At 32.6% G+C, this 27,359-nt stretch overlaps 1 protein-coding gene across 4 annotated transcripts; it reads left to right on the forward strand.

Annotated features, from left to right (window-relative positions):
- Window positions 1-26,161, forward strand: LOC148604388 (pirin-like). 4 transcript variants are annotated; one of them, XM_088551078.1, is made up of 9 exons: window positions 185-320; window positions 2,316-2,385; window positions 4,051-4,143; window positions 21,264-21,344; window positions 21,750-21,956; window positions 22,149-22,278; window positions 22,518-22,603; window positions 23,441-23,507; window positions 24,669-26,161. In XM_088551078.1, the coding sequence occupies exons 2-9, from the start codon at window positions 2,347-2,349 to the stop codon at window positions 24,788-24,790; spliced, it is 825 nt and encodes a 274-aa protein (XP_088407204.1). In that variant the 5' UTR covers window positions 185-320; window positions 2,316-2,346; the 3' UTR covers window positions 24,791-26,161. The 4 variants fall into 4 exon arrangements, with proteins under 4 accessions (XP_088407202.1, XP_088407201.1, XP_088407204.1 ...); XM_088551077.1 differs by lacking the exon at window positions 185-320 and adding an exon at window positions 1,913-1,978; XM_088551076.1 differs by lacking the exon at window positions 2,316-2,385 and having other exon boundaries at window positions 1-320; window positions 24,941-26,161.
- Window positions 26,162-27,359: the final 1,198 nt, after the last annotated feature.

Raw genomic sequence — 27,359 nt, forward strand, 5'->3', positions numbered from 1 at the left:
TTGTCACAATAATGTTCTCAATAATGACCTTGTATGTATAACAACAATGTTGGAATAAAGTAATGTAGCTTAAACAATAGTTAATGCTACCAACAAGAACTCACACTTTTACCAATGGTGTCATATTAGTTACATTCCTCAGCAAGCTAACTACAGGTTTCCGAGAGTCAGGTCATATCTTCAGATTCAGTACTAATATCTGTTTACTTGGAACAGCTGATAGAAATATGCCATCCAGGTCTGTGGATAAAGCTATACAGAACAGGGAACAAGATGAGGGGGTAGGAGCCAGAGTTAGGAGGAGTGTTGGTAGCATGGAAGTAAGTATTTTAATCCTTATTAGGTTAGTTCATAATACCGAAAAGGGGGGGGGCGTCACTCCATCAGTCCATGTATACCAGTATGTACAGAGGTGCCGCTGGGATGGGTCTGTTTTTCTACAGTTGAACTATATGATTGGGTAATAATTTTTTCCCTTTCCTATGTCAAAGGGCAGTTATTTCTAATCCATACTATATCAGTGGGTGATTTTCTACATTTTTTATGCGTTTGGAGTATAATTAATTGCTTTTCTGCAACTTGCAGGATACTTAAATGGTCTCTTAATTCAAAAAGATATTAGGTACACACAGGGAGTGTAATATACAGTCCCTAGTACACAGTAGTAGAATATATGAATGGGTATGTATTTCTTGCAGACAAATATATGAATGGGGGAGGGGGGGTTCAAGCTCCAGCTGCACCCCTGTACCTAATTTTAACAAAACTTACCCACCCATGGTTCATAATCTTGAATAATCCAGGATTTTAAGGTAGGTGTGGCATTAATAGATTTAAAGGCCATTTCAGTTTTTTAAGGGAAGCTATTTCTTGCCTGGAATTTGCAAAAATGCAAGATTTCATGGAAAAAAAATTGTTCTCAATGTTGCTTGTGTTTTGTTTTATGTAGTTTGTTTTTTTGTTTTGTTTCTGTTTTTTTGTTTTGTTTTGTTTTTTTTTTTTTGGGGGGGGGATGGTTGCATGCCTTTCCATCTGGATTTAGTTGGAACCAGAGTGTGGATGAGTATTGACAGTGTTAGAGTTATACTCTTCTGCTTGTAATCAGGATGAGTAGAAATGTCAACAGTATGGAAATTACTTGGTTATTGTTTGAGGTAACTGATTGGTAAGTCTAGATAGGTGTTGTGAGCTAAGCAGTTTTTTATCTGAAATGAAGGGTAGGATGCATTTCTTACAATAAAAAAGAAGATGTTTTGGATGCACTGCTGGAATTGGAAACATTTTCCACTTTTCACATATATGGAAAGGTAAGGAAAAACCGTCAGAAATAAATAACATTGTCAATAAAATTCACATTACTAATAATATTGATAATATAAGTCCTGTAGTTTTAATCAGCAGGAAGAATACTAAATAATGTAAGGAACTCTGGATAAAGCAAGTATTTTTTAAAGATCAACATTGTAAGGGATGTGGTTCTTGTCCCCTTCTGAACACATTTTCACCTATCAATGACTGGTACACACATTTTACTTTCATTTAGGCCACATATAACTAATACAGGGAAAGCTTTCATTTTTTATCTACAAAACAATTGATATATATTTTCAAAATCATAAACTATGAGGAGAGACATACACAAAAATACAAAAATTTGACTAGGTCTATGTAGTAGAAATTAAGTAAGGACATTAAATACAAAAAAAATATATTTCTATGTAAAAGTGTTTAAAAGGTATTTTAATGGAATTATTTCATCGAAATAAAATCTTTTGTACTACCAAATGTTTATTTTGACATTCTTTTATTTCGTTTCATAAATTATGTTATTAATGTGGATATACAATAAAAAAATAAATATATTCTATTATAAGGGAGATAACTCTGAACTTCCTACACATTTTTTAAGTTACAATTGATGTTCTCTATTATAACCTTATTTGTAAAATAGAATAGTGATGTAAATAACAGTGCAAGGGTAAGACATTTTTTGCAAATTTTAATTCTAGAGAAAAATAAATAAATGATCTATTTTAAAAATCTAAAACTAAATCACATATAGGAGTTTATTCTATCTAATAAAGATACAATGTCCATTTGAAAAATTCTATAACAAATTTATAAAAGTAAAAGAATAAGATAATATTTTCAAGTTGAGTCTTAAATGATAAAAATTCAATACTAAATGCAGGCGAATATTTTTAGTTTACATATTCTGTGTACATTTTAATGGTACACACTGTGCTGTCATACACATTTATTGCCAAGCAGTTTAAAGGCTGCATCTTAAACAGTTCTAATACATATTCTAACAGAAATATGGCATCAAGAGCACTGTGAAAAGCCATGAAGGGAGCCAAGAATAAGGATGCTGGTAGCATGGAGGTACTTCTGAGTTCCTAGTGAGGGTGTGCTTATAGAATTGAGGTTTATTTGAGTACAAGCTATGAAAACTATATATAGAGTCTGGAGTAAAGCTGATTGTATACATGAATGTCACTCTTTCCTACTTTTGCTCTTCAAAACTATTGCACAGATAAGTCACCTATGCAATAGTAGTTGATGAGTGAGAGGAGGAAAGAGTATAGAGGTACATTATCAGTAGCGAAAAGGAAAAAACCTTATGGAATGTGAGTCAGGAGGTGTGTATGGTCCAAAGGAAAAGAGGTAGGCTGTTCTCAAGTAAAGAGAGTTCTTCAGGGTAGGCTGTCCTTAAACCAAGTGAGTTGTTCAAGTAAGGCTGTCCTTAAACCAAGGGAGTTGTTTGGGGTAGGCTGTCTTTAAACCAAGGGAGTTGTTTGGGGTAGGCTGTCCTTTAACCATGGGAGTTGTTGGGGGTAGGGAGCATTAAGCTGTCCTTAAACCAAGGGAGTTGTTTGGGGATAGGCTGTCCTTTAATCAAGGGAGTTGTTTTGGGTAGGCTGTCCTTAAACCAAGGGAGTTGTTGGGGTAGGCTGTTCTTAAACCAAGGGAGTTGTTGGGGGTAGGCTGTCCTTAAACCAAGGGAGTTGTTTTGGGTAGGTTGTACTTAAACCAAGGGAGTTGTTGGGGGTAGAGTGCATTAAGCTGTCCTTAAACCAAGGGATTTGTTTGGGGTAGGCTGCCCTTTAACTAAGGGAGTTGTTTGGGGTAGGCTGTCCTTAAACCAAGGGAGTTCTTCAGGGTAGGCTGTCCTTTAACCAAGGAAGTTGTTCCAGTAAGGCTGTCCTTAAACCAAGGGAGTTGTTCGGGGGTAGGCTGTCCTTAAACCAAGGGAGTTGTTCGGGGTAGGCTGTCCTTTAACCATGGTAGTTGTTGGGGGTAGGGAGCATTGAGCTGTCCTTAAACCAAGGGAGTTGTTTGGGATAGGCTGTCCTTTAACCAAGGGAGTTGTTGGGGTAGGCTGTCTTTAAACCAAGGGAGTTGTTGGGGTAGGCTGTCCTTAAACCAAAGGAGTTGTTCCGGTAAGGCTGTCCTTAAACCAAGGGAGTTGTTTTGGGTAGGCTGTCCTTAAACCAAGGGAGTTGTTGGGGTTGGCTGTCTTTAAACCAAGGGAGTTGTTGGGGTAGGCTGTCTTTAAACCAAGGGAGTTGTTGGGGTAGGTTGTCCTTAAACCAAAGGAGTTGTTCCGGTAAGGCTGTCCTGAAACCAAGGGAGTTGTTGGGGGTAGGCTGTCCTTAAACCAAGGGAGTTGTTGGGGATTGGCTGTCCTTAAGCCAAGGGAGTTGTTGGGGGTTGGCTGTCCTTAAGCCAAGGGAGTTGTTCGGGGTAGGGAGCATTGTTAACAAGGTTAAAATTGTTTTCAATAAAGAAAATATAATGGAAGTAAGTTGGTTTAATATGTTGATATTTATATCTTAACTTTGTACACAATATCATATATTGATTCAGTGCATATACCTGTTCAATTTAATAATGTCTTAAATTTACTGTTTTTCAACTTCTGTTTTTTTGTTATTCCCAGTTTTACTAAAATTCTTTTAAAAAAATTTAAAGTTATGTCAGTGAAGTTTAAAATGATTTAATTGGACCTATATAAATATATCTATGGTTACACCTTTTGTTTTCCAGTTGAAGAATTTTGATCCATTCCTGCTATTAGATGAATTCAGAGTGAAGGCACCAGCTGGTTTTCCTGATCATCCACACAGAGGATTTGAAACTGTAAGTAACATGATGACCTACCTGTATTGTATTAGGTACTAATTCTTGAACTGATCGACTTGATTGTTAGTGGCCTGTCATCTGGAATCTTTGAGTTTGATCCTCTCCTCTGTGGTGAAGATATAAATTTGTAAGTTGAGTCAGGCTCTCCTTCTATGGTCTCACTAACCACTTCCGGGTCAATTGGCCACCCCCCTATGTAGTACCAAAAACAAAGTAATTGTAAGTCTATTTATTATGAGTGTTTTATTTCATTCTATTAATAGATATTGCTATCAAATTAAAGCTTAGAGAGTCTATTTTTAGAATATATGCATTATTTTTAACTAGTGCGTATGAATACTGCTGACATGACTCTGTAAGTTGCCCCATGCTGCCATTTTTTGGTGAATGAAAACATGTGGTTTTCTGAGTATTTTGTCTTCAAGGTAATTTGGTGAAAAATTTAGACTATGACCGTACCATTTATACACCAGTATGAATATCCTCTTTTTTAAAGCTTCGTATTGATATGCCATATTAAGGTCCCATTTGTCCTGGGAATTCACAGTGAAACTTCGAAAATGTCAAGTTTAACATGTAAAGTAATGGGAACGTCAGAAGTGGTTAGTGAGACCATAAACGTCACCAGCTGAAATTCACTATAACTGACTTTGTTGCAAATTTTAAGCCACTTATGGGTTTTTTTGTGTTAATATTTTCCCATTCAGATGACTGGCAAGGTAGTAAGTTTGTGTAGAAGTTCAGTTCTGCTCCAAAAGTATTAAAATTATTAAATAAACTACAAATGTATGCTTAGTTTGTGCTGTATGTAAAGCATTTTACACAGTAAGGGTCTGGCAGATTCCATTTTTTGCCTTTGTTTTTTTTTTAAGTATTGTATTTGTCATGTTACTCCATTCTTACATAAAATATTACAGAGTTTCCAGTTATATAATACTATCTTGTAGCCATGAGTGTCATTTTTAACGACAAAATTAGTTCTGAAGAACAGTCATTTCTTTTCAGTAAATTTGACAATTTTTATACTGTCGATGACAGAAACTGTTTCATTTACCGTGGTGAAGTGATGGGAGGATACCCATCTTTAAGAGTAACCTTTCGAGGCAGGAGGATACGCCTTAGAGTGCATCGTCTCACTTTTTATTTATTAAATAATGCAGAACCATTAAACTGTTCAATGCATGTGAGCCACTTGTGTCATGAGAAGCTGTGCATTAATATTGAACATTTAAGCTATGAACCTAATGCCATTAATTGTCAGAGGAATTTATGTTATGAAGAAAATAAATGTTTTGGGCATCAAGGCTACAAGCACTGTATTATATGAATAATATAAGGCAAGTATGCTAAAAGACAGAATGTTACTATTTGAATTTTTTTTATTTTGGTTTTATTGCAAAGTTATAAAGTTCAGTTGATACCGATGGCATATTGTACATAGAGTTCTCTAAGAGCTTTCGATTGACTTGGTGTAATTTCCTAAAGTATCGCTCCTGTCGATAAAGTTCACTTTTTTGTCGTTCTTTATGAAAAATATTTCTAGTATCAATATTGATCATGTGATCATAAAATGGACTGTCTTCACAGTAAGATATTCCAATTTCTTTTGCAATTATTAATGTTGAATGGCCTGTGCCATGTGTATCGGAGTGAACTGCTGAATGGCACATAGCTCCAAAATTTCGACTCCATGTCACTCGTTTTGTGATATAAGTCATAAGGCGGTTATGCATGCTTTCAGATTTGTTAGTATTTGTTAATCCGTATAGTTCATGTAAATTAGCATGTGAAAAATCCTTGCTAAGATGGGCGGTAATTTTATTAATATCCGTCTGACATAAATTTAAATATTTACCGCAAGGTAAAAATGTTGGTCGAAAAGACTCCTTGTATGCTTGACATACAGTGGACAATGTTCCACACATACTATGGTTGTTGCTAAAACAATTGATAATATTTTTTATACATATTGAAGAAAATTTTACGAATTCTGACTCTTGTTTACATCTTCTTTTAATGCGTCCTAATTCCTTCTGTATCCGCTTACGAAATGCTAAAGCTAGTTGTTTTATATACTGTGAACTTTCTAAACCAAATTTGTTTGATGATGTTTCTAATTTCATGAAATGTATATGTTTTTGAAATGTTCTCATTTTATGTAAAAAGCAAGTTAAATGGCGTACTGGTTTTCTGTTGAATTTACAGACTTTGTTTATCTGATTACAAGCATCGCTTGTGACCATGTCAACTGATACAATTCCAGTATTTTCAATTTTTTCTAAATTATGTTGTAGCATATATCCCTCTGATGAGGCCACAGTTTTTTGGTCCGGATAGTTTTTTCGGCAGTTGGCCTTCGTACAGTTTTTAACTTTGTGACTGCATAATTTGTTGACATAATCCAATGAGAGGGTTAATTTTTTTGTTGTTATATTTTCTATCATTGGCGAGAACGCTTGTGTTCCTGCTTCGTATCCAAGACGGGGCCGGTTATTATAACTAACATCTGTCTCAACTGAAATTGAGCTTGAATTTGATGATTTTAATGCATTTATTTCCTTTACAATCTTTTGGTTTTCAACCATTGATTCTTCATTAATTTTTATCATTACATCTGAAATTTTGTTGACTTTCCTTTGTAACATAGTTATTGAAGGTGGTTTAATAGACAAAAGCGATAATAAAAACTGTATATCTGTCATTCCCATTTTTGTTTTTAAACATGCCAGCCCTAGGGCATCATTTAAACTACCGGATGGATATCCATGGTTGGAATCTGTATTTGATCTGTCAAAAAGGTCAACCGGTGTTGATTCGAACATGCAATATTTGCATTGTATATATGCTGATATGCAAATTCCAAGATGGGATTTTTTAAATATTTCAATTACTGGTTTCATGCAACCGGTCTTCGTATGTTGAACTATAAAATTATTGAATAAATCACTAATCTTAGAGAATTTTACAATACCATATTCATGTGAATCAAATGTTTCCTTCTGTCTTTTAGTTTTTTCTTCTTTTTTTTTAAGTTGTTGCTGATACGGACGGAGTTTGAACGGAATTACAGTTGATCTCTTATCTGTATGGACTAAATTGGTTGTATTTGATGGAAGACGTGTTATAAGCTGTGGAAAATCTGCACATTGGAAATCTTCCTGTTCATCTGTTTGAGAAGACTTCAACTTTTTTGAAGGTTGGTTGTTACTTGTATAAAAATAGCTTCTTTTCCTTGAACCAGGTTTTCTAAATTTTGTAAAGTTGTGAGAAATTCTTGATCTGGGCATCCTTGTATCCACTGTGTTTCTAACGTCATGCATTATGACGTCATAATTGTGGCATTTAGCAGGAGTGCATTATTTTTTCTATAATTATATTATTGGTCAGTTAATTTTATTCATATTTAACAATGTTTTAACAAGGCCAACGCAGGAATAAAATACCATGTTTTTTTTTCCATCGCAAAAGTCTGATTGTTAAAAAAAAAATACTAATAATCATACATGTACTACTATTCTGTATGTAGTAATTAGAGTTATCTGCCCTTTGACCACTATCATTGCTTAAGGTTAAGTAGCATGACAGAGTATATATATATATATATGTTGGTACTGAATGATTGATTATTATGTAGAATAAATTTAGCTAATTATTAGGTGCATTTTTTTATTTCATATAAGAAATTTTCTCAAAATGGCATTTTTTTTCCTATATTTTTGCAAAATATGCACTTTTTTATACTTGTAATGACCATGTCACCATGTATGATCAAATTCAATTAAAATAAGTATTTGGAATAAAGCTTTTGCTTTATCAAAAAATAAAAAAAATAGTTAAATACACTTATAGAATTTAGTAACGTTTGTAAATTATTTGACGTTACAATCTTAACTTTCTTCTACAACACCATACTTATTAAAAATGGCATTGAGTTGGAATGCAGCCTTGTACAATCAAGTGTGATGGCTTGTTTTATTCGGAATGAGCTATACTTTATGAAAATGCAAAAAAAAAAAAACGTTGTAAGGTACACCAAAACCTTAAGGTCTCACTAACCACTTCCGGGTCAATTGGCCACCCCCCTATGTAGTACCAAAAACAAAGTAATTGTAAGTCTATTTATTATGAGTGTTTTATTTCATTCTATTAATAGATATTGCTATCAAATTAAAGCTTAGAGAGTCTATTTTTAGAATATATGCATTATTTTTAACTAGTGCGTATGAATACTGCTGACATGACTCTGTAAGTTGCCCCATGCTGCCATTTTTTGGTGAATGAAAACATGTGGTTTTCTGAGTATTTTGTCTTCAAGGTAATTTGGTGAAAAATTTAGACTATGACCGTACCATTTATACACCAGTATGAATATCCTCTTTTTTAAAGCTTCGTATTGATATGCCATATTAAGGTCCCATTTGTCCTGGGAATTCACAGTGAAACTTCGAAAATGTCAAGTTTAACATGTAAAGTAATGGGAACGTCAGAAGTGGTTAGTGAGACCATAAACGTCACCAGCTGAAATTCACTATAACTGACTTTGTTGCAAATTTTAAGCCACTTATGGGTTTTTTTGTGTTAATATTTTCCCATTCAGATGACTGGCAAGGTAGTAAGTTTGTGTAGAAGTTCAGTTCTGCTCCAAAAGTATTAAAATTATTAAATAAACTACAAATGTATGCTTAGTTTGTGCTGTATGTAAAGCATTTTACACAGTAAGGGTCTGGCAGATTCCATTTTTTGCCTTTGTTTTTTTTTTAAGTATTGTATTTGTCATGTTACTCCATTCTTACATAAAATATTACAGAGTTTCCAGTTATATAATACTATCTTGTAGCCATGAGTGTCATTTTTAACGACAAAATTAGTTCTGAAGAACAGTCATTTCTTTTCAGTAAATTTGACAATTTTTATACTGTCGATGACAGAAACTGTTTCATTTACCGTGGTGAAGTGATGGGAGGATACCCATCTTTAAGAGTAACCTTTCGAGGCAGGAGGATACGCCTTAGAGTGCATCGTCTCACTTTTTATTTATTAAATAATGCAGAACCATTAAACTGTTCAATGCATGTGAGCCACTTGTGTCATGAGAAGCTGTGCATTAATATTGAACATTTAAGCTATGAACCTAATGCCATTAATTGTCAGAGGAATTTATGTTATGAAGAAAATAAATGTTTTGGGCATCAAGGCTACAAGCACTGTATTATATGAATAATATAAGGCAAGTATGCTAAAAGACAGAATGTTACTATTTGAATTTTTTTTATTTTGGTTTTATTGCAAAGTTATAAAGTTCAGTTGATACCGATGGCATATTGTACATAGAGTTCTCTAAGAGCTTTCGATTGACTTGGTGTAATTTCCTAAAGTATCGCTCCTGTCGATAAAGTTCACTTTTTTGTCGTTCTTTATGAAAAATATTTCTAGTATCAATATTGATCATGTGATCATAAAATGGACTGTCTTCACAGTAAGATATTCCAATTTCTTTTGCAATTATTAATGTTGAATGGCCTGTGCCATGTGTATCGGAGTGAACTGCTGAATGGCACATAGCTCCAAAATTTCGACTCCATGTCACTCGTTTTGTGATATAAGTCATAAGGCGGTTATGCATGCTTTCAGATTTGTTAGTATTTGTTAATCCGTATAGTTCATGTAAATTAGCATGTGAAAAATCCTTGCTAAGATGGGCGGTAATTTTATTAATATCCGTCTGACATAAATTTAAATATTTACCGCAAGGTAAAAATGTTGGTCGAAAAGACTCCTTGTATGCTTGACATACAGTGGACAATGTTCCACACATACTATGGTTGTTGCTAAAACAATTGATAATATTTTTTATACATATTGAAGAAAATTTTACGAATTCTGACTCTTGTTTACATCTTCTTTTAATGCGTCCTAATTCCTTCTGTATCCGCTTACGAAATGCTAAAGCTAGTTGTTTTATATACTGTGAACTTTCTAAACCAAATTTGTTTGATGATGTTTCTAATTTCATGAAATGTATATGTTTTTGAAATGTTCTCATTTTATGTAAAAAGCAAGTTAAATGGCGTACTGGTTTTCTGTTGAATTTACAGACTTTGTTTATCTGATTACAAGCATCGCTTGTGACCATGTCAACTGATACAATTCCAGTATTTTCAATTTTTTCTAAATTATGTTGTAGCATATATCCCTCTGATGAGGCCACAGTTTTTTGGTCCGGATAGTTTTTTCGGCAGTTGGCCTTCGTACAGTTTTTAACTTTGTGACTGCATAATTTGTTGACATAATCCAATGAGAGGGTTAATTTTTTTGTTGTTATATTTTCTATCATTGGCGAGAACGCTTGTGTTCCTGCTTCGTATCCAAGACGGGGCCGGTTATTATAACTAACATCTGTCTCAACTGAAATTGAGCTTGAATTTGATGATTTTAATGCATTTATTTCCTTTACAATCTTTTGGTTTTCAACCATTGATTCTTCATTAATTTTTATCATTACATCTGAAATTTTGTTGACTTTCCTTTGTAACATAGTTATTGAAGGTGGTTTAATAGACAAAAGCGATAATAAAAACTGTATATCTGTCATTCCCATTTTTGTTTTTAAACATGCCAGCCCTAGGGCATCATTTAAACTACCGGATGGATATCCATGGTTGGAATCTGTATTTGATCTGTCAAAAAGGTCAACCGGTGTTGATTCGAACATGCAATATTTGCATTGTATATATGCTGATATGCAAATTCCAAGATGGGATTTTTTAAATATTTCAATTACTGGTTTCATGCAACCGGTCTTCGTATGTTGAACTATAAAATTATTGAATAAATCACTAATCTTAGAGAATTTTACAATACCATATTCATGTGAATCAAATGTTTCCTTCTGTCTTTTAGTTTTTTCTTCTTTTTTTTTAAGTTGTTGCTGATACGGACGGAGTTTGAACGGAATTACAGTTGATCTCTTATCTGTATGGACTAAATTGGTTGTATTTGATGGAAGACGTGTTATAAGCTGTGGAAAATCTGCACATTGGAAATCTTCCTGTTCATCTGTTTGAGAAGACTTCAACTTTTTTGAAGGTTGGTTGTTACTTGTATAAAAATAGCTTCTTTTCCTTGAACCAGGTTTTCTAAATTTTGTAAAGTTGTGAGAAATTCTTGATCTGGGCATCCTTGTATCCACTGTGTTTCTAACGTCATGCATTATGACGTCATAATTGTGGCATTTAGCAGGAGTGCATTATTTTTTCTATAATTATATTATTGGTCAGTTAATTTTATTCATATTTAACAATGTTTTAACAAGGCCAACGCAGGAATAAAATACCATGTTTTTTTTTCCATCGCAAAAGTCTGATTGTTAAAAAAAAAATACTAATAATCATACATGTACTACTATTCTGTATGTAGTAATTAGAGTTATCTGCCCTTTGACCACTATCATTGCTTAAGGTTAAGTAGCATGACAGAGTATATATATATATATATGTTGGTACTGAATGATTGATTATTATGTAGAATAAATTTAGCTAATTATTAGGTGCATTTTTTTATTTCATATAAGAAATTTTCTCAAAATGGCATTTTTTTTCCTATATTTTTGCAAAATATGCACTTTTTTATACTTGTAATGACCATGTCACCATGTATGATCAAATTCAATTAAAATAAGTATTTGGAATAAAGCTTTTGCTTTATCAAAAAATAAAAAAAATAGTTAAATACACTTATAGAATTTAGTAACGTTTGTAAATTATTTGACGTTACAATCTTAACTTTCTTCTACAACACCATACTTATTAAAAATGGCATTGAGTTGGAATGCAGCCTTGTACAATCAAGTGTGATGGCTTGTTTTATTCGGAATGAGCTATACTTTATGAAAATGCAAAAAAAAAAAAACGTTGTAAGGTACACCAAAACCTTAAGGTCTCACTAACCACTTCCGGGTCAATTGGCCACCCCCCTATGTAGTACCAAAAACAAAGTAATTGTAAGTCTATTTATTATGAGTGTTTTATTTCATTCTATTAATAGATATTGCTATCAAATTAAAGCTTAGAGAGTCTATTTTTAGAATATATGCATTATTTTTAACTAGTGCGTATGAATACTGCTGACATGACTCTGTAAGTTGCCCCATGCTGCCATTTTTTGGTGAATGAAAACATGTGGTTTTCTGAGTATTTTGTCTTCAAGGTAATTTGGTGAAAAATTTAGACTATGACCGTACCATTTATACACCAGTATGAATATCCTCTTTTTTAAAGCTTCGTATTGATATGCCATATTAAGGTCCCATTTGTCCTGGGAATTCACAGTGAAACTTCGAAAATGTCAAGTTTAACATGTAAAGTAATGGGAACGTCAGAAGTGGTTAGTGAGACCATAAACGTCACCAGCTGAAATTCACTATAACTGACTTTGTTGCAAATTTTAAGCCACTTATGGGTTTTTTTGTGTTAATATTTTCCCATTCAGATGACTGGCAAGGTAGTAAGTTTGTGTAGAAGTTCAGTTCTGCTCCAAAAGTATTAAAATTATTAAATAAACTACAAATGTATGCTTAGTTTGTGCTGTATGTAAAGCATTTTACACAGTAAGGGTCTGGCAGATTCCATTTTTTGCCTTTGTTTTTTTTTTAAGTATTGTATTTGTCATGTTACTCCATTCTTACATAAAATATTACAGAGTTTCCAGTTATATAATACTATCTTGTAGCCATGAGTGTCATTTTTAACGACAAAATTAGTTCTGAAGAACAGTCATTTCTTTTCAGTAAATTTGACAATTTTTATACTGTCGATGACAGAAACTGTTTCATTTACCGTGGTGAAGTGATGGGAGGATACCCATCTTTAAGAGTAACCTTTCGAGGCAGGAGGATACGCCTTAGAGTGCATCGTCTCACTTTTTATTTATTAAATAATGCAGAACCATTAAACTGTTCAATGCATGTGAGCCACTTGTGTCATGAGAAGCTGTGCATTAATATTGAACATTTAAGCTATGAACCTAATGCCATTAATTGTCAGAGGAATTTATGTTATGAAGAAAATAAATGTTTTGGGCATCAAGGCTACAAGCACTGTATTATATGAATAATATAAGGCAAGTATGCTAAAAGACAGAATGTTACTATTTGAATTTTTTTTATTTTGGTTTTATTGCAAAGTTATAAAGTTCAGTTGATACCGATGGCATATTGTACATAGAGTTCTCTAAGAGCTTTCGATTGACTTGGTGTAATTTCCTAAAGTATCGCTCCTGTCGATAAAGTTCACTTTTTTGTCGTTCTTTATGAAAAATATTTCTAGTATCAATATTGATCATGTGATCATAAAATGGACTGTCTTCACAGTAAGATATTCCAATTTCTTTTGCAATTATTAATGTTGAATGGCCTGTGCCATGTGTATCGGAGTGAACTGCTGAATGGCACATAGCTCCAAAATTTCGACTCCATGTCACTCGTTTTGTGATATAAGTCATAAGGCGGTTATGCATGCTTTCAGATTTGTTAGTATTTGTTAATCCGTATAGTTCATGTAAATTAGCATGTGAAAAATCCTTGCTAAGATGGGCGGTAATTTTATTAATATCCGTCTGACATAAATTTAAATATTTACCGCAAGGTAAAAATGTTGGTCGAAAAGACTCCTTGTATGCTTGACATACAGTGGACAATGTTCCACACATACTATGGTTGTTGCTAAAACAATTGATAATATTTTTTATACATATTGAAGAAAATTTTACGAATTCTGACTCTTGTTTACATCTTCTTTTAATGCGTCCTAATTCCTTCTGTATCCGCTTACGAAATGCTAAAGCTAGTTGTTTTATATACTGTGAACTTTCTAAACCAAATTTGTTTGATGATGTTTCTAATTTCATGAAATGTATATGTTTTTGAAATGTTCTCATTTTATGTAAAAAGCAAGTTAAATGGCGTACTGGTTTTCTGTTGAATTTACAGACTTTGTTTATCTGATTACAAGCATCGCTTGTGACCATGTCAACTGATACAATTCCAGTATTTTCAATTTTTTCTAAATTATGTTGTAGCATATATCCCTCTGATGAGGCCACAGTTTTTTGGTCCGGATAGTTTTTTCGGCAGTTGGCCTTCGTACAGTTTTTAACTTTGTGACTGCATAATTTGTTGACATAATCCAATGAGAGGGTTAATTTTTTTGTTGTTATATTTTCTATCATTGGCGAGAACGCTTGTGTTCCTGCTTCGTATCCAAGACGGGGCCGGTTATTATAACTAACATCTGTCTCAACTGAAATTGAGCTTGAATTTGATGATTTTAATGCATTTATTTCCTTTACAATCTTTTGGTTTTCAACCATTGATTCTTCATTAATTTTTATCATTACATCTGAAATTTTGTTGACTTTCCTTTGTAACATAGTTATTGAAGGTGGTTTAATAGACAAAAGCGATAATAAAAACTGTATATCTGTCATTCCCATTTTTGTTTTTAAACATGCCAGCCCTAGGGCATCATTTAAACTACCGGATGGATATCCATGGTTGGAATCTGTATTTGATCTGTCAAAAAGGTCAACCGGTGTTGATTCGAACATGCAATATTTGCATTGTATATATGCTGATATGCAAATTCCAAGATGGGATTTTTTAAATATTTCAATTACTGGTTTCATGCAACCGGTCTTCGTATGTTGAACTATAAAATTATTGAATAAATCACTAATCTTAGAGAATTTTACAATACCATATTCATGTGAATCAAATGTTTCCTTCTGTCTTTTAGTTTTTTCTTCTTTTTTTTTAAGTTGTTGCTGATACGGACGGAGTTTGAACGGAATTACAGTTGATCTCTTATCTGTATGGACTAAATTGGTTGTATTTGATGGAAGACGTGTTATAAGCTGTGGAAAATCTGCACATTGGAAATCTTCCTGTTCATCTGTTTGAGAAGACTTCAACTTTTTTGAAGGTTGGTTGTTACTTGTATAAAAATAGCTTCTTTTCCTTGAACCAGGTTTTCTAAATTTTGTAAAGTTGTGAGAAATTCTTGATCTGGGCATCCTTGTATCCACTGTGTTTCTAACGTCATGCATTATGACGTCATAATTGTGGCATTTAGCAGGAGTGCATTATTTTTTCTATAATTATATTATTGGTCAGTTAATTTTATTCATATTTAACAATGTTTTAACAAGGCCAACGCAGGAATAAAATACCATGTTTTTTTTTCCATCGCAAAAGTCTGATTGTTAAAAAAAAAATACTAATAATCATACATGTACTACTATTCTGTATGTAGTAATTAGAGTTATCTGCCCTTTGACCACTATCATTGCTTAAGGTTAAGTAGCATGACAGAGTATATATATATATATATGTTGGTACTGAATGATTGATTATTATGTAGAATAAATTTAGCTAATTATTAGGTGCATTTTTTTATTTCATATAAGAAATTTTCTCAAAATGGCATTTTTTTTCCTATATTTTTGCAAAATATGCACTTTTTTATACTTGTAATGACCATGTCACCATGTATGATCAAATTCAATTAAAATAAGTATTTGGAATAAAGCTTTTGCTTTATCAAAAAATAAAAAAAATAGTTAAATACACTTATAGAATTTAGTAACGTTTGTAAATTATTTGACGTTACAATCTTAACTTTCTTCTACAACACCATACTTATTAAAAATGGCATTGAGTTGGAATGCAGCCTTGTACAATCAAGTGTGATGGCTTGTTTTATTCGGAATGAGCTATACTTTATGAAAATGCAAAAAAAAAAAAACGTTGTAAGGTACACCAAAACCTTAAGGTCTCACTAACCACTTCCGGGTCAATTGGCCACCCCCCTATGTAGTACCAAAAACAAAGTAATTGTAAGTCTATTTATTATGAGTGTTTTATTTCATTCTATTAATAGATATTGCTATCAAATTAAAGCTTAGAGAGTCTATTTTTAGAATATATGCATTATTTTTAACTAGTGCGTATGAATACTGCTGACATGACTCTGTAAGTTGCCCCATGCTGCCATTTTTTGGTGAATGAAAACATGTGGTTTTCTGAGTATTTTGTCTTCAAGGTAATTTGGTGAAAAATTTAGACTATGACCGTACCATTTATACACCAGTATGAATATCCTCTTTTTTAAAGCTTCGTATTGATATGCCATATTAAGGTCCCATTTGTCCTGGGAATTCACAGTGAAACTTTGAAAATGTCAAGTTTAACATGTAAAGTAATGGGAACGTCAGAAGTGGTTAGTGAGACCATAAACGTCACCAGCTGAAATTCACTATAACTGACTTTGTTGCAAATTTTAAGCCACTTATGGGTTTTTTTGTGTTAATATTTTCCCATTCAGATGACTGGCAAGGTAGTAAGTTTGTGTAGAAGTTCAGTTCTGCTCCAAAAGTATTAAAATTATTAAATAAACTACAAATGTATGCTTAGTTTGTGCTGTATGTAAAGCATTTTACACAGTAAGGGTCTGGCAGATTCCATTTTTTGCCTTTGTTTTTTTTTTAAGTATTGTATTTGTCATGTTACTCCATTCTTACATAAAATATTACAGAGTTTCCAGTTATATAATACTATCTTGTAGCCATGAGTGTCATTTTTAACGACAAAATTAGTTCTGAAGAACAGTCATTTCTTTTCAGTAAATTTGACAATTTTTATACTGTCGATGACAGAAACTGTTTCATTTACCGTGGTGAAGTGATGGGAGGATACCCATCTTTAAGAGTAACCTTTCGAGGCAGGAGGATACGCCTTAGAGTGCATCGTCTCACTTTTTATTTATTAAATAATGCAGAACCATTAAACTGTTCAATGCATGTGAGCCACTTGTGTCATGAGAAGCTGTGCATTAATATTGAACATTTAAGCTATGAACCTAATGCCATTAATTGTCAGAGGAATTTATGTTATGAAGAAAATAAATGTTTTGGGCATCAAGGCTACAAGCACTGTATTATATGAATAATATAAGGCAAGTATGCTAAAAGACAGAATGTTACTATTTGAATTTTTTTTATTTTGGTTTTATTGCAAAGTTATAAAGTTCAGTTGATACCGATGGCATATTGTACATAGAGTTCTCTAAGAGCTTTCGATTGACTTGGTGTAATTTCCTAAAGTATCGCTCCTGTCGATAAAGTTCACTTTTTTGTCGTTCTTTATGAAAAATATTTCTAGTATCAATATTGATCATGTGATCATAAAATGGACTGTCTTCACAGTAAGATATTCCAATTTCTTTTGCAATTATTAATGTTGAATGGCCTGTGCCATGTGTATCGGAGTGAACTGCTGAATGGCACATAGCTCCAAAATTTCGACTCCATGTCACTCGTTTTGTGATATAAGTCATAAGGCGGTTATGCATGCTTTCAGATTTGTTAGTATTTGTTAATCCGTATAGTTCATGTAAATTAGCATGTGAAAAATCCTTGCTAAGATGGGCGGTAATTTTATTAATATCCGTCTGACATAAATTTAAATATTTACCGCAAGGTAAAAATGTTGGTCGAAAAGACTCCTTGTATGCTTGACATACAGTGGACAATGTTCCACACATACTATGGTTGTTGCTAAAACAATTGATAATATTTTTTATACATATTGAAGAAAATTTTACGAATTCTGACTCTTGTTTACATCTTCTTTTAATGCGTCCTAATTCCTTCTGTATCCGCTTACGAAATGCTAAAGCTAGTTGTTTTATATACTGTGAACTTTCTAAACCAAATTTGTTTGATGATGTTTCTAATTTCATGAAATGTATATGTTTTTGAAATGTTCTCATTTTATGTAAAAAGCAAGTTAAATGGCGTACTGGTTTTCTGTTGAATTTACAGACTTTGTTTATCTGATTACAAGCATCGCTTGTGACCATGTCAACTGATACAATTCCAGTATTTTCAATTTTTTCTAAATTATGTTGTAGCATATATCCCTCTGATGAGGCCACAGTTTTTTGGTCCGGATAGTTTTTTCGGCAGTTGGCCTTCGTACAGTTTTTAACTTTGTGACTGCATAATTTGTTGACATAATCCAATGAGAGGGTTAATTTTTTTGTTGTTATATTTTCTATCATTGGCGAGAACGCTTGTGTTCCTGCTTCGTATCCAAGACGGGGCCGGTTATTATAACTAACATCTGTCTCAACTGAAATTGAGCTTGAATTTGATGATTTTAATGCATTTATTTCCTTTACAATCTTTTGGTTTTCAACCATTGATTCTTCATTAATTTTTATCATTACATCTGAAATTTTGTTGACTTTCCTTTGTAACATAGTTATTGAAGGTGGTTTAATAGACAAAAGCGATAATAAAAACTGTATATCTGTCATTCCCATTTTTGTTTTTAAACATGCCAGCCCTAGGGCATCATTTAAACTACCGGATGGATATCCATGGTTGGAATCTGTATTTGATCTGTCAAAAAGGTCAACCGGTGTTGATTCGAACATGCAATATTTGCATTGTATATATGCTGATATGCAAATTCCAAGATGGGATTTTTTAAATATTTCAATTACTGGTTTCATGCAACCGGTCTTCGTATGTTGAACTATAAAATTATTGAATAAATCACTAATCTTAGAGAATTTTACAATACCATATTCATGTGAATCAAATGTTTCCTTCTGTCTTTTAGTTTTTTCTTCTTTTTTTTTAAGTTGTTGCTGATACGGACGGAGTTTGAACGGAATTACAGTTGATCTCTTATCTGTATGGACTAAATTGGTTGTATTTGATGGAAGACGTGTTATAAGCTGTGGAAAATCTGCACATTGGAAATCTTCCTGTTCATCTGTTTGAGAAGACTTCAACTTTTTTGAAGGTTGGTTGTTACTTGTATAAAAATAGCTTCTTTTCCTTGAACCAGGTTTTCTAAATTTTGTAAAGTTGTGAGAAATTCTTGATCTGGGCATCCTTGTATCCACTGTGTTTCTAACGTCATGCATTATGACGTCATAATTGTGGCATTTAGCAGGAGTGCATTATTTTTTCTATAATTATATTATTGGTCAGTTAATTTTATTCATATTTAACAATGTTTTAACAAGGCCAACGCAGGAATAAAATACCATGTTTTTTTTTCCATCGCAAAAGTCTGATTGTTAAAAAAAAAATACTAATAATCATACATGTACTACTATTCTGTATGTAGTAATTAGAGTTATCTGCCCTTTGACCACTATCATTGCTTAAGGTTAAGTAGCATGACAGAGTATATATATATATATATGTTGGTACTGAATGATTGATTATTATGTAGAATAAATTTAGCTAATTATTAGGTGCATTTTTTTATTTCATATAAGAAATTTTCTCAAAATGGCATTTTTTTTCCTATATTTTTGCAAAATATGCACTTTTTTATACTTGTAATGACCATGTCACCATGTATGGTCAAATTCAATTAAAATAAGTATTTGGAATAAAGCTTTTGCTTTATCAAAAAATAAAAAAAATAGTTAAATACACTTATAGAATTTAGTAACGTTTGTAAATTATTTGACGTTACAATCTTAACTTTCTTCTACAACACCATACTTATTAAAAATGGCATTGAGTTGGAATGCAGCCTTGTACAATCAAGTGTGATGGCTTGTTTTATTCGGAATGAGCTATACTTTATGAAAATGCAAAAAAAAAAAAACGTTGTAAGGTACACCAAAACCTTAAGGTCTCACTAACCACTTCCGGGTCAATTGGCCACCCCCCTATGTAGTACCAAAAACAAAGTAATTGTAAGTCTATTTATTATGAGTGTTTTATTTCATTCTATTAATAGATATTGCTATCAAATTAAAGCTTAGAGAGTCTATTTTTAGAATATATGCATTATTTTTAACTAGTGCGTATGAATACTGCTGACATGACTCTGTAAGTTGCCCCATGCTGCCATTTTTTGGTGAATGAAAACATGTGGTTTTCTGAGTATTTTGTCTTCAAGGTAATTTGGTGAAAAATTTAGACTATGACCGTACCATTTATACACCAGTATGAATATCCTCTTTTTTAAAGCTTCGTATTGATATGCCATATTAAGGTCCCATTTGTCCTGGGAATTCACAGTGAAACTTCGAAAATGTCAAGTTTAACATGTAAAGTAATGGGAACGTCAGAAGTGGTTAGTGAGACCTATATTTGACCTCCAAAGACTGAATGTAAAAAACCTACTGGGCTTTGAAATGTAGTGAGATAGTAAGGTTGAGAGTTATCTGTGGTAGATAGTGAAGTAAATTGATTTGGATATGAGGTTATTCTAATTGCTAGATTGGTTTGTCATTGTACTGCCACCAGAGAGTCTAGGATTCCATTCTTTGTGGTGCAATATATAATTTTATGAGGTAAATTGTGCTCCTGTCCATGTAATTGATAATGATGATTTCCCCTTACAAAATATCCATTGTGATGAACTTGATTTTTAATCATTCATGATAATTTCTTTTGGTAAAATTACAAATTTGAAATTTGTTATCCAATGTAAAATTTATAAACTAAGACACTCAAGTATAATTGATGGATATAACATCCTCAGAATAAAGAAAAATGAATAGATCTACAAACAAAACTTTAAATTTCTCTAAATTGAAGGTACGTCTTACCCTATCAATGTCTTGGCTTTCATGCATTCTCAGATGCTTCTCCATCCACATCAATTTAACAAATAATAATAATGACATGGAATGAAATAAAGTAATTATTGCAAGTAAGGATCCACTTTGATTAGGAGCTGGCTCCACCACTGCTTGTATATTTCTGCAATTATCAGGGGCAGCTCAAGAGAATTTGAAAGGGGATGTTTGAGGCAATTTTTGAGTAATTAATTTTTGCCCAAATTCTGTGCAAAATTCACAACATTTCTCAACATAAGGTTGGGGGTTCCAATCCCCAGAACAACCCCCTGAATCCACATTCTTATAGGCTTATGTCAAGTTAAGACAATGATTCTGTGACGTTTCCACTGACAAAAATTATTTCACATGATTTTCATGTAAACCATTCAAATAAAGTTTGTGACAATTCACTTTGCCTGTGTATGAATATGCATATCTATCAACACTGGTGGTACTATATTTCAGGTAACCTATGTTTTGGAAGGACAATCTGCACATGAAGATTTCTGTGGACACAAAGGAATACTGAATCCTGGTGATCTACAGGTAAATTGGTTAACAGAAATGTTTATTTCAACTTGTTTTTGGAATATTTTATTTTATTTTTAATTTAAATGAACTGAAGTAGCATCTAACTAGCATTTTTAAGTTTCATTATTAAAATGGCACATTAAAAAGATAGTTATGATTGAGGTTTATCTGAGAGTATATATATATAAATGCTGAGTAGGGCACACATAATATAGCCTACATGAATTTCATGTGAGTTGACTTTCACATGAAATTGACATTTTCATATGAAAATCACTTCTTACTATTTTCACACAAATACTTTCATGTGAATTGTTTGAAAAAAAAACCCAAAAAACTTAATCATGCTTAATTTCTCCTATGTGCTAGCCAAATTCAGTATTTTAGAGTATTTCTAAAATGTTGTCTATTTTACTTCAGTGGATGACAGCTGGTAGGGGTATTGTCCACTGTGAAATGCCACATGGTACTGAGGAGGCACATGGATTACAACTGTGGGTCAATCTAGCCAGTAAAGATAAAATGATAGCTCCAGCATACCAAGAGTTATTGGACAAGGACATACCAAGGACAAAACAAAATGGTGTACATGTCAAGGTCATTGCTGGGGAATCACTGGGTATAAAGGTAGGTCAAGGTCAAAGACTAAAATGAAAATAAGGCAGGCAGATTGTGATCAGAAAGCTTACTAATTTGACCACTAGCTCACAGATTAATGTCAGAGACCACACATTGATAAAGGTTAACTGGTTAGCACTGTTTTTCATGTTAATACACCAGTAACTTATTGATGGTCATTAATGATTTTGATATTTTCAGTCTCCAGTCTACACTAGAACACCAACTATGTACTTAGACTTCAGTTTGGACCAAGGAGCAGTGTTAAACCAACCCATACCCCCTGGATGGAATGCTTTTATCTACACACTTCAAGGAAAAGCAGTATTTGGTTAGTACATTGCTATGGGTTTAAGATTTAGACCATGTTTTTATAGCATTTTGTGTTTTCATAATGAAAAAATTAAAATAAGTGAATATCAACTAAATGTTCTAGTTTTACTGCAAAGGAATAGAGCCACAATCCACTTAAATCAGTCTTCAATTTTAACTTCTTGGTAAACATTATAGCTTTATATCGTGATAGAATTGACCCTTGTTTAACCAAGTTACACCAAATGTTTTTCACAGGAGAAGGATCTTCAGCAAAAGAACAGCCAGTTCATCATACACTAGTTCTCAACCAGAGTGGGGATGGTATCAGGGTAGAGAATAAGGTAGGAGTTCTTTTAAAAGAGGGCATGGGGATGGTATCAATACAGAGAATGAGGTAGGAGTTCATACAGTACCTAATGACAAAAAGGGGGAGTGTGGGTGATCAGGGTAGGGAATATGGTAAAAGTTTTTACAAAGCCATGTGACAAAAGAGAGGGAGAGGAGATGGCATATGACAAAAAGAGGAGTGGCGGTTTAGTTTTGATATTCAGCTTGTCTGCCCTAAAATGTTAAACTGTTTATAGGATTGATCAATTGGGAAATTTTACAATGGATTATATATCCACCTTTGTTTAACTATGATCTTGACAAATCTTGATTTCTGCATTGCCAGCAAATCCTTAGATAATCCTGACTTTTGAAAACTAAAAAAAAGTCATTTAAATGTCATCCTTAACTGAACAACTTATGATAAAAAGCAAAGGTTTTGAAAGAATTTAAAGTAGTTCAATGATAAAAGAAATATGGAGGAAGAGGGTGGAACTATGGAATATGTCAAAGAGACGACACCAAACAGTAAAACAACAGCTATAAATTGTATGAGTCTATTTGATCAATACAAAATTTCCTACACCCATAGTGTGCCTTCAACTGAAACTTCTTATGAATGACAAATAACTAGTTCTGCAAAATAGGCATGCTATACTCTATACATTTGTGGGATAACAATATTAAAAATCTAATACGATTAAATAAAGCTAGATGTTCACGACTTGGGACAAACATTAACAAAATAATTATCTGTAAAAATAGGATTTCACAAAATGTAGAAACTATCTTTAAGAATAACAAAATTTTTTTTGTCAATCTGAGGGTTTTTTTTTTGTATTTTGTCACAGCATCCAGAAGTGTGTAGATTTGTTTTGATTGGTGGAAAACCTCTGGGTGAACCAGTTAAACAGTATGGTGAGTATATAGTTGCAGTCTTTTTGGCTGTACTGAAACAAGACTCGGTGCAAGACCTGTATTCAAAGAGGTCAAGGACGTAAAGAACCCTCATAGTCATCTCTGTGCTATAAAATGTGTACCTATAGAACATGAACTCATGTCTGAACTAATAACTGTCCACCCAATGGACTGAACCAAGAACTGTCCACCAAATGATCTGAACTAATAACTGTCAACCAAATGCATTTTTTCTGGTTGCCTTTTTGTCAATTCTCTCTTTTATTTATACTCCCATTTACATAGTGATGGGGTGAGTGTCCTTCCTTCCGTCTGTATATCCTTTTTTCATTTCTTTCTTCTGTTACACAGAGGGGGACCCATCTCTTATCTGTTACTCTTCCTACACCACTGAATGGAATTTAATGAAACTTCCACAGATTCTTCATTACTTAACTCCTACATGCAAGTTAATATTTCTAGTTCATTGAAGGGATCAGAAACAATCTTAGTAGGTACTTTCGTTTAAGTTTTTGTTAATCACAATGAAACAGTTCATTATGAAGTGCTTTGCATTAACAATATTCATTTTGAGTTTTTATATTATTTCTCTACATTTAGATTTTTCTAACTAAAGATTTTAAGTGTGTTATATTTGCTTTGGTTTTAAGTAACACTGCACCTAACTTCAGCAATGCTAGAGGTTTTTCTGACTTGGTGTCATCCTATCCTTGATTTGAATTTACGCTGCACGCTACACTAGCAATGCTAGAGATTATTTGGAAAGCTGATTTCTGACTTGGGGTGATCATTGGAGTATGGAGGAATGAAATTCCAACCTCATACATTGTAGGAACACACTGTACCTCTGTAATTTGAATTCAATGCAACACCTCTGTTATCTCTTTGCTTTATTTTGATTTGAAATTTTCAGATTTTTCAACAAGATATTTACATTTACTTATAATTATAATGGAATATGAACAAAACAGATTAATGTTTTTAGGAGAATTTTTTCCTTTCTAATGGGCTAATAGACAAAGCAGTACATTGTGTACATATTATCTTTTTTTTTCTGTATGCAAGGTGAGAACACTTAAATTATATCTGTAGACTACACATTCTTAATCACTGTTTTGCTGAATTAAGTTCTGTATGGAATATAAACATATCTTTTGACAGGCCCGTTTGTAATGAACACATCTGAAGAAATAGAACAGGCCTTGTATGATTATCAGACTCAAAAGAATGGCTTTGAAAGGGCTACTAAGTGGAAATCAGATTATGTTAAAAGCAGGAAATGACTTCAATGACGTTGTCGTGAGCTGTTGAACAATATCTTGTTGTGATCTCTGAATGTGTGTATTTGATATTAACACTAACAATATAAACCATACTTCATATCAGTGACTTATTCAATATCCCCCTTTAGTAATGATGTCAAATATTTCTAGGACCCTTTGTTATGTGCACAGATGAAGAAATAAGACAGACTCAGATTGATTACAGAAAAGGGCAAAATGGATTTGAGAATGCACACACATGGAACTCTTTTGTTGCTTATCAGTAGTTTAAGGACTAATGTATACAACAAATGAAAGATTGCCATTATATTTATAGACTACCAGTAATATTTATTGGGGATGAGCTTCATTATTCAACATTCATAAGAAAAAAAGGCCTTTGAGTTTTGCAGTTGTTTATAAAATTGTATGCAAGTGCACATTTGTATGTACTTTTGGCCTACTAGGTTGTTTAATTTTCTCATTACACTATAATCATACAAATACTGTTTTTTTCTGTTCTTACAAGACTTGTTCCGATAAATAAGATATGAATATTGTTGTGAGAATATGATTATATACAGGGATATGTGTTATCCTTTGAAAACTCCCAAGATAGAGACTTGCCATATCATTGTTTTCACACGTGACATTTATAAGAAGGAATTTATTAATATTTTACATCCAGTACTGTTAATTTTAAAAAAACTTATTTTTATTGCAATGTTCTGATAATTGTACACAATATGTTCTTTTAATATTTATACACGAGTTTTTCATATAGCAGGTTATGACTGGTTGAATTGATTATGAAGTGATTATATCAAAAATATTTATATACACAATGACAATATTATCTTGTTAGTACATTGTTGTTTTCAATGACAATATTATCTTGTTAGTACATTGTTGTTTTCAATGACAATATTATCTTGTTAGTACATTGTTGTTTTCCCTCTACACAATGACAATATTATCTTGTTAGTACATTGTTGTTTTCAATGACAATATTATCTTGTTAGTACATTGTTGTTTTCCCTCTACACAATGACAATATTATCTTGTTAGTACATTGTTGTTTTCAATGACAATATTATCTTGTTAGTACATTGTTGTTTTCCCTCTACACAATGACAATATTATCTTGTTAGTACATTGTTGTTTTCCCTCTACACAATGACAATATTATCTTGTTAGTACATTGTTGTTTTCCCTCTACACAATGACAATATTATCTTGTTAGTACATTGTTGTTTTCAATGACAATATTATCTTGTTAGTACATTGTTGTTTTCAATGACAATATTATCTTGTTAGTACATTGTTGTTTTCAATGACAATATTATCTTGTTAGTACATTGTTGTTTTCTGTAAATTAAATTATTTTTGTCATTTGTTTTCTTATTTTTTTCTCAAATGATAGAAAGATGTCAAATTTAATTTAATCTGTGTAAGAATCATGTCGGTTTCAAATATATTAAGTACATCTAGAAAAAAAACGAAAAAGCTAGTTTGACTTATCCTGAAGCATCTTTAACGTTTTTTACTGCTTATATAGGAAAAAGTGCGAGAAAGTTATCCCACTGTTTTTCCATAGAGCATTTCATCTAAATTTCACCTATCATTATTTTAGGAAGGCAAATTTACTGACACTTACGCGGTAATTTCTAGAGGCAATGAAGGGTAAATACTTGGATAATGCAGTAAAATCACTGCATATATTTTCTTCATATTTTGTGCGTACCTTACACCATTTCCTGATCCTTGGACACAGAAATAGTTCAATCTTTCTTAATTATGAATACCAGTCTTTCTGAGGAGATGACCTTCATACCACTAGTTCTGAGGAGATGACCTTCAGAAATAATAAATTACGAATTATGATGACACAAATTGGAAGCCAGAGCAAAAAAATAGATTTCTTAAACTTGAGGTGGGCAACTTGGTTTTTAGAAAGATCATACAGAATAAAACATCATTTTAAAAAGGGGGTCTATTTACACAGAAAACTTTTGTCTGTTTTCTCTTTTCAGTTCTACCAGAACCTTGCCTTTCTGATTGGTTAACTTTGATACAATTAAATTTTGTTTTGAATGTATTTTTACCCACAATACAGCATACAACCTCTATTTTGAATGTACTGACCACCACAAACGATGGTGTCTGTATTTGAAGATTGACTAGGGTAAAACTACAGGAATAATGATACAGTCGAACCACGTTACGTTGAAGGGACCAGGCAAACGTGTTCGAGTTATCCGAAGTTAGAGTCATCCGAGGTCGATTATAACCCTGGAATAGTTTGGTTAATTATTTTTTCTGCTTTTACATCATTTGTTGTGCTTGTACTTATTTTTATCACCGTACTTCGCGATGCCTTCCGTTTTATATTGGAAGATATTTTTTGTGTCTTGTTGATCATGTTTTAAATACTGAATGACATCAAATGTTTTTGGGAAAATTCATTTTTATTTTCTCTACAAAGAAAATGGCATTAGTACATAACATTGCTCTTTGAATGACGCACTGTCAGGAGTACCATCAAACCATGTGCTTTACATTACTTCTATAAAGTTGACATTCACTAGCG

Source organism: Perna viridis, chromosome 10 (assembly GCF_037379345.1).
Source record: "Perna viridis isolate PV_CMFRI_1.1 ecotype Kerala chromosome 10, ASM3737934v1, whole genome shotgun sequence".
Classification (NCBI taxonomy): domain Eukaryota; kingdom Metazoa; phylum Mollusca; class Bivalvia; order Mytilida; family Mytilidae; genus Perna; species Perna viridis.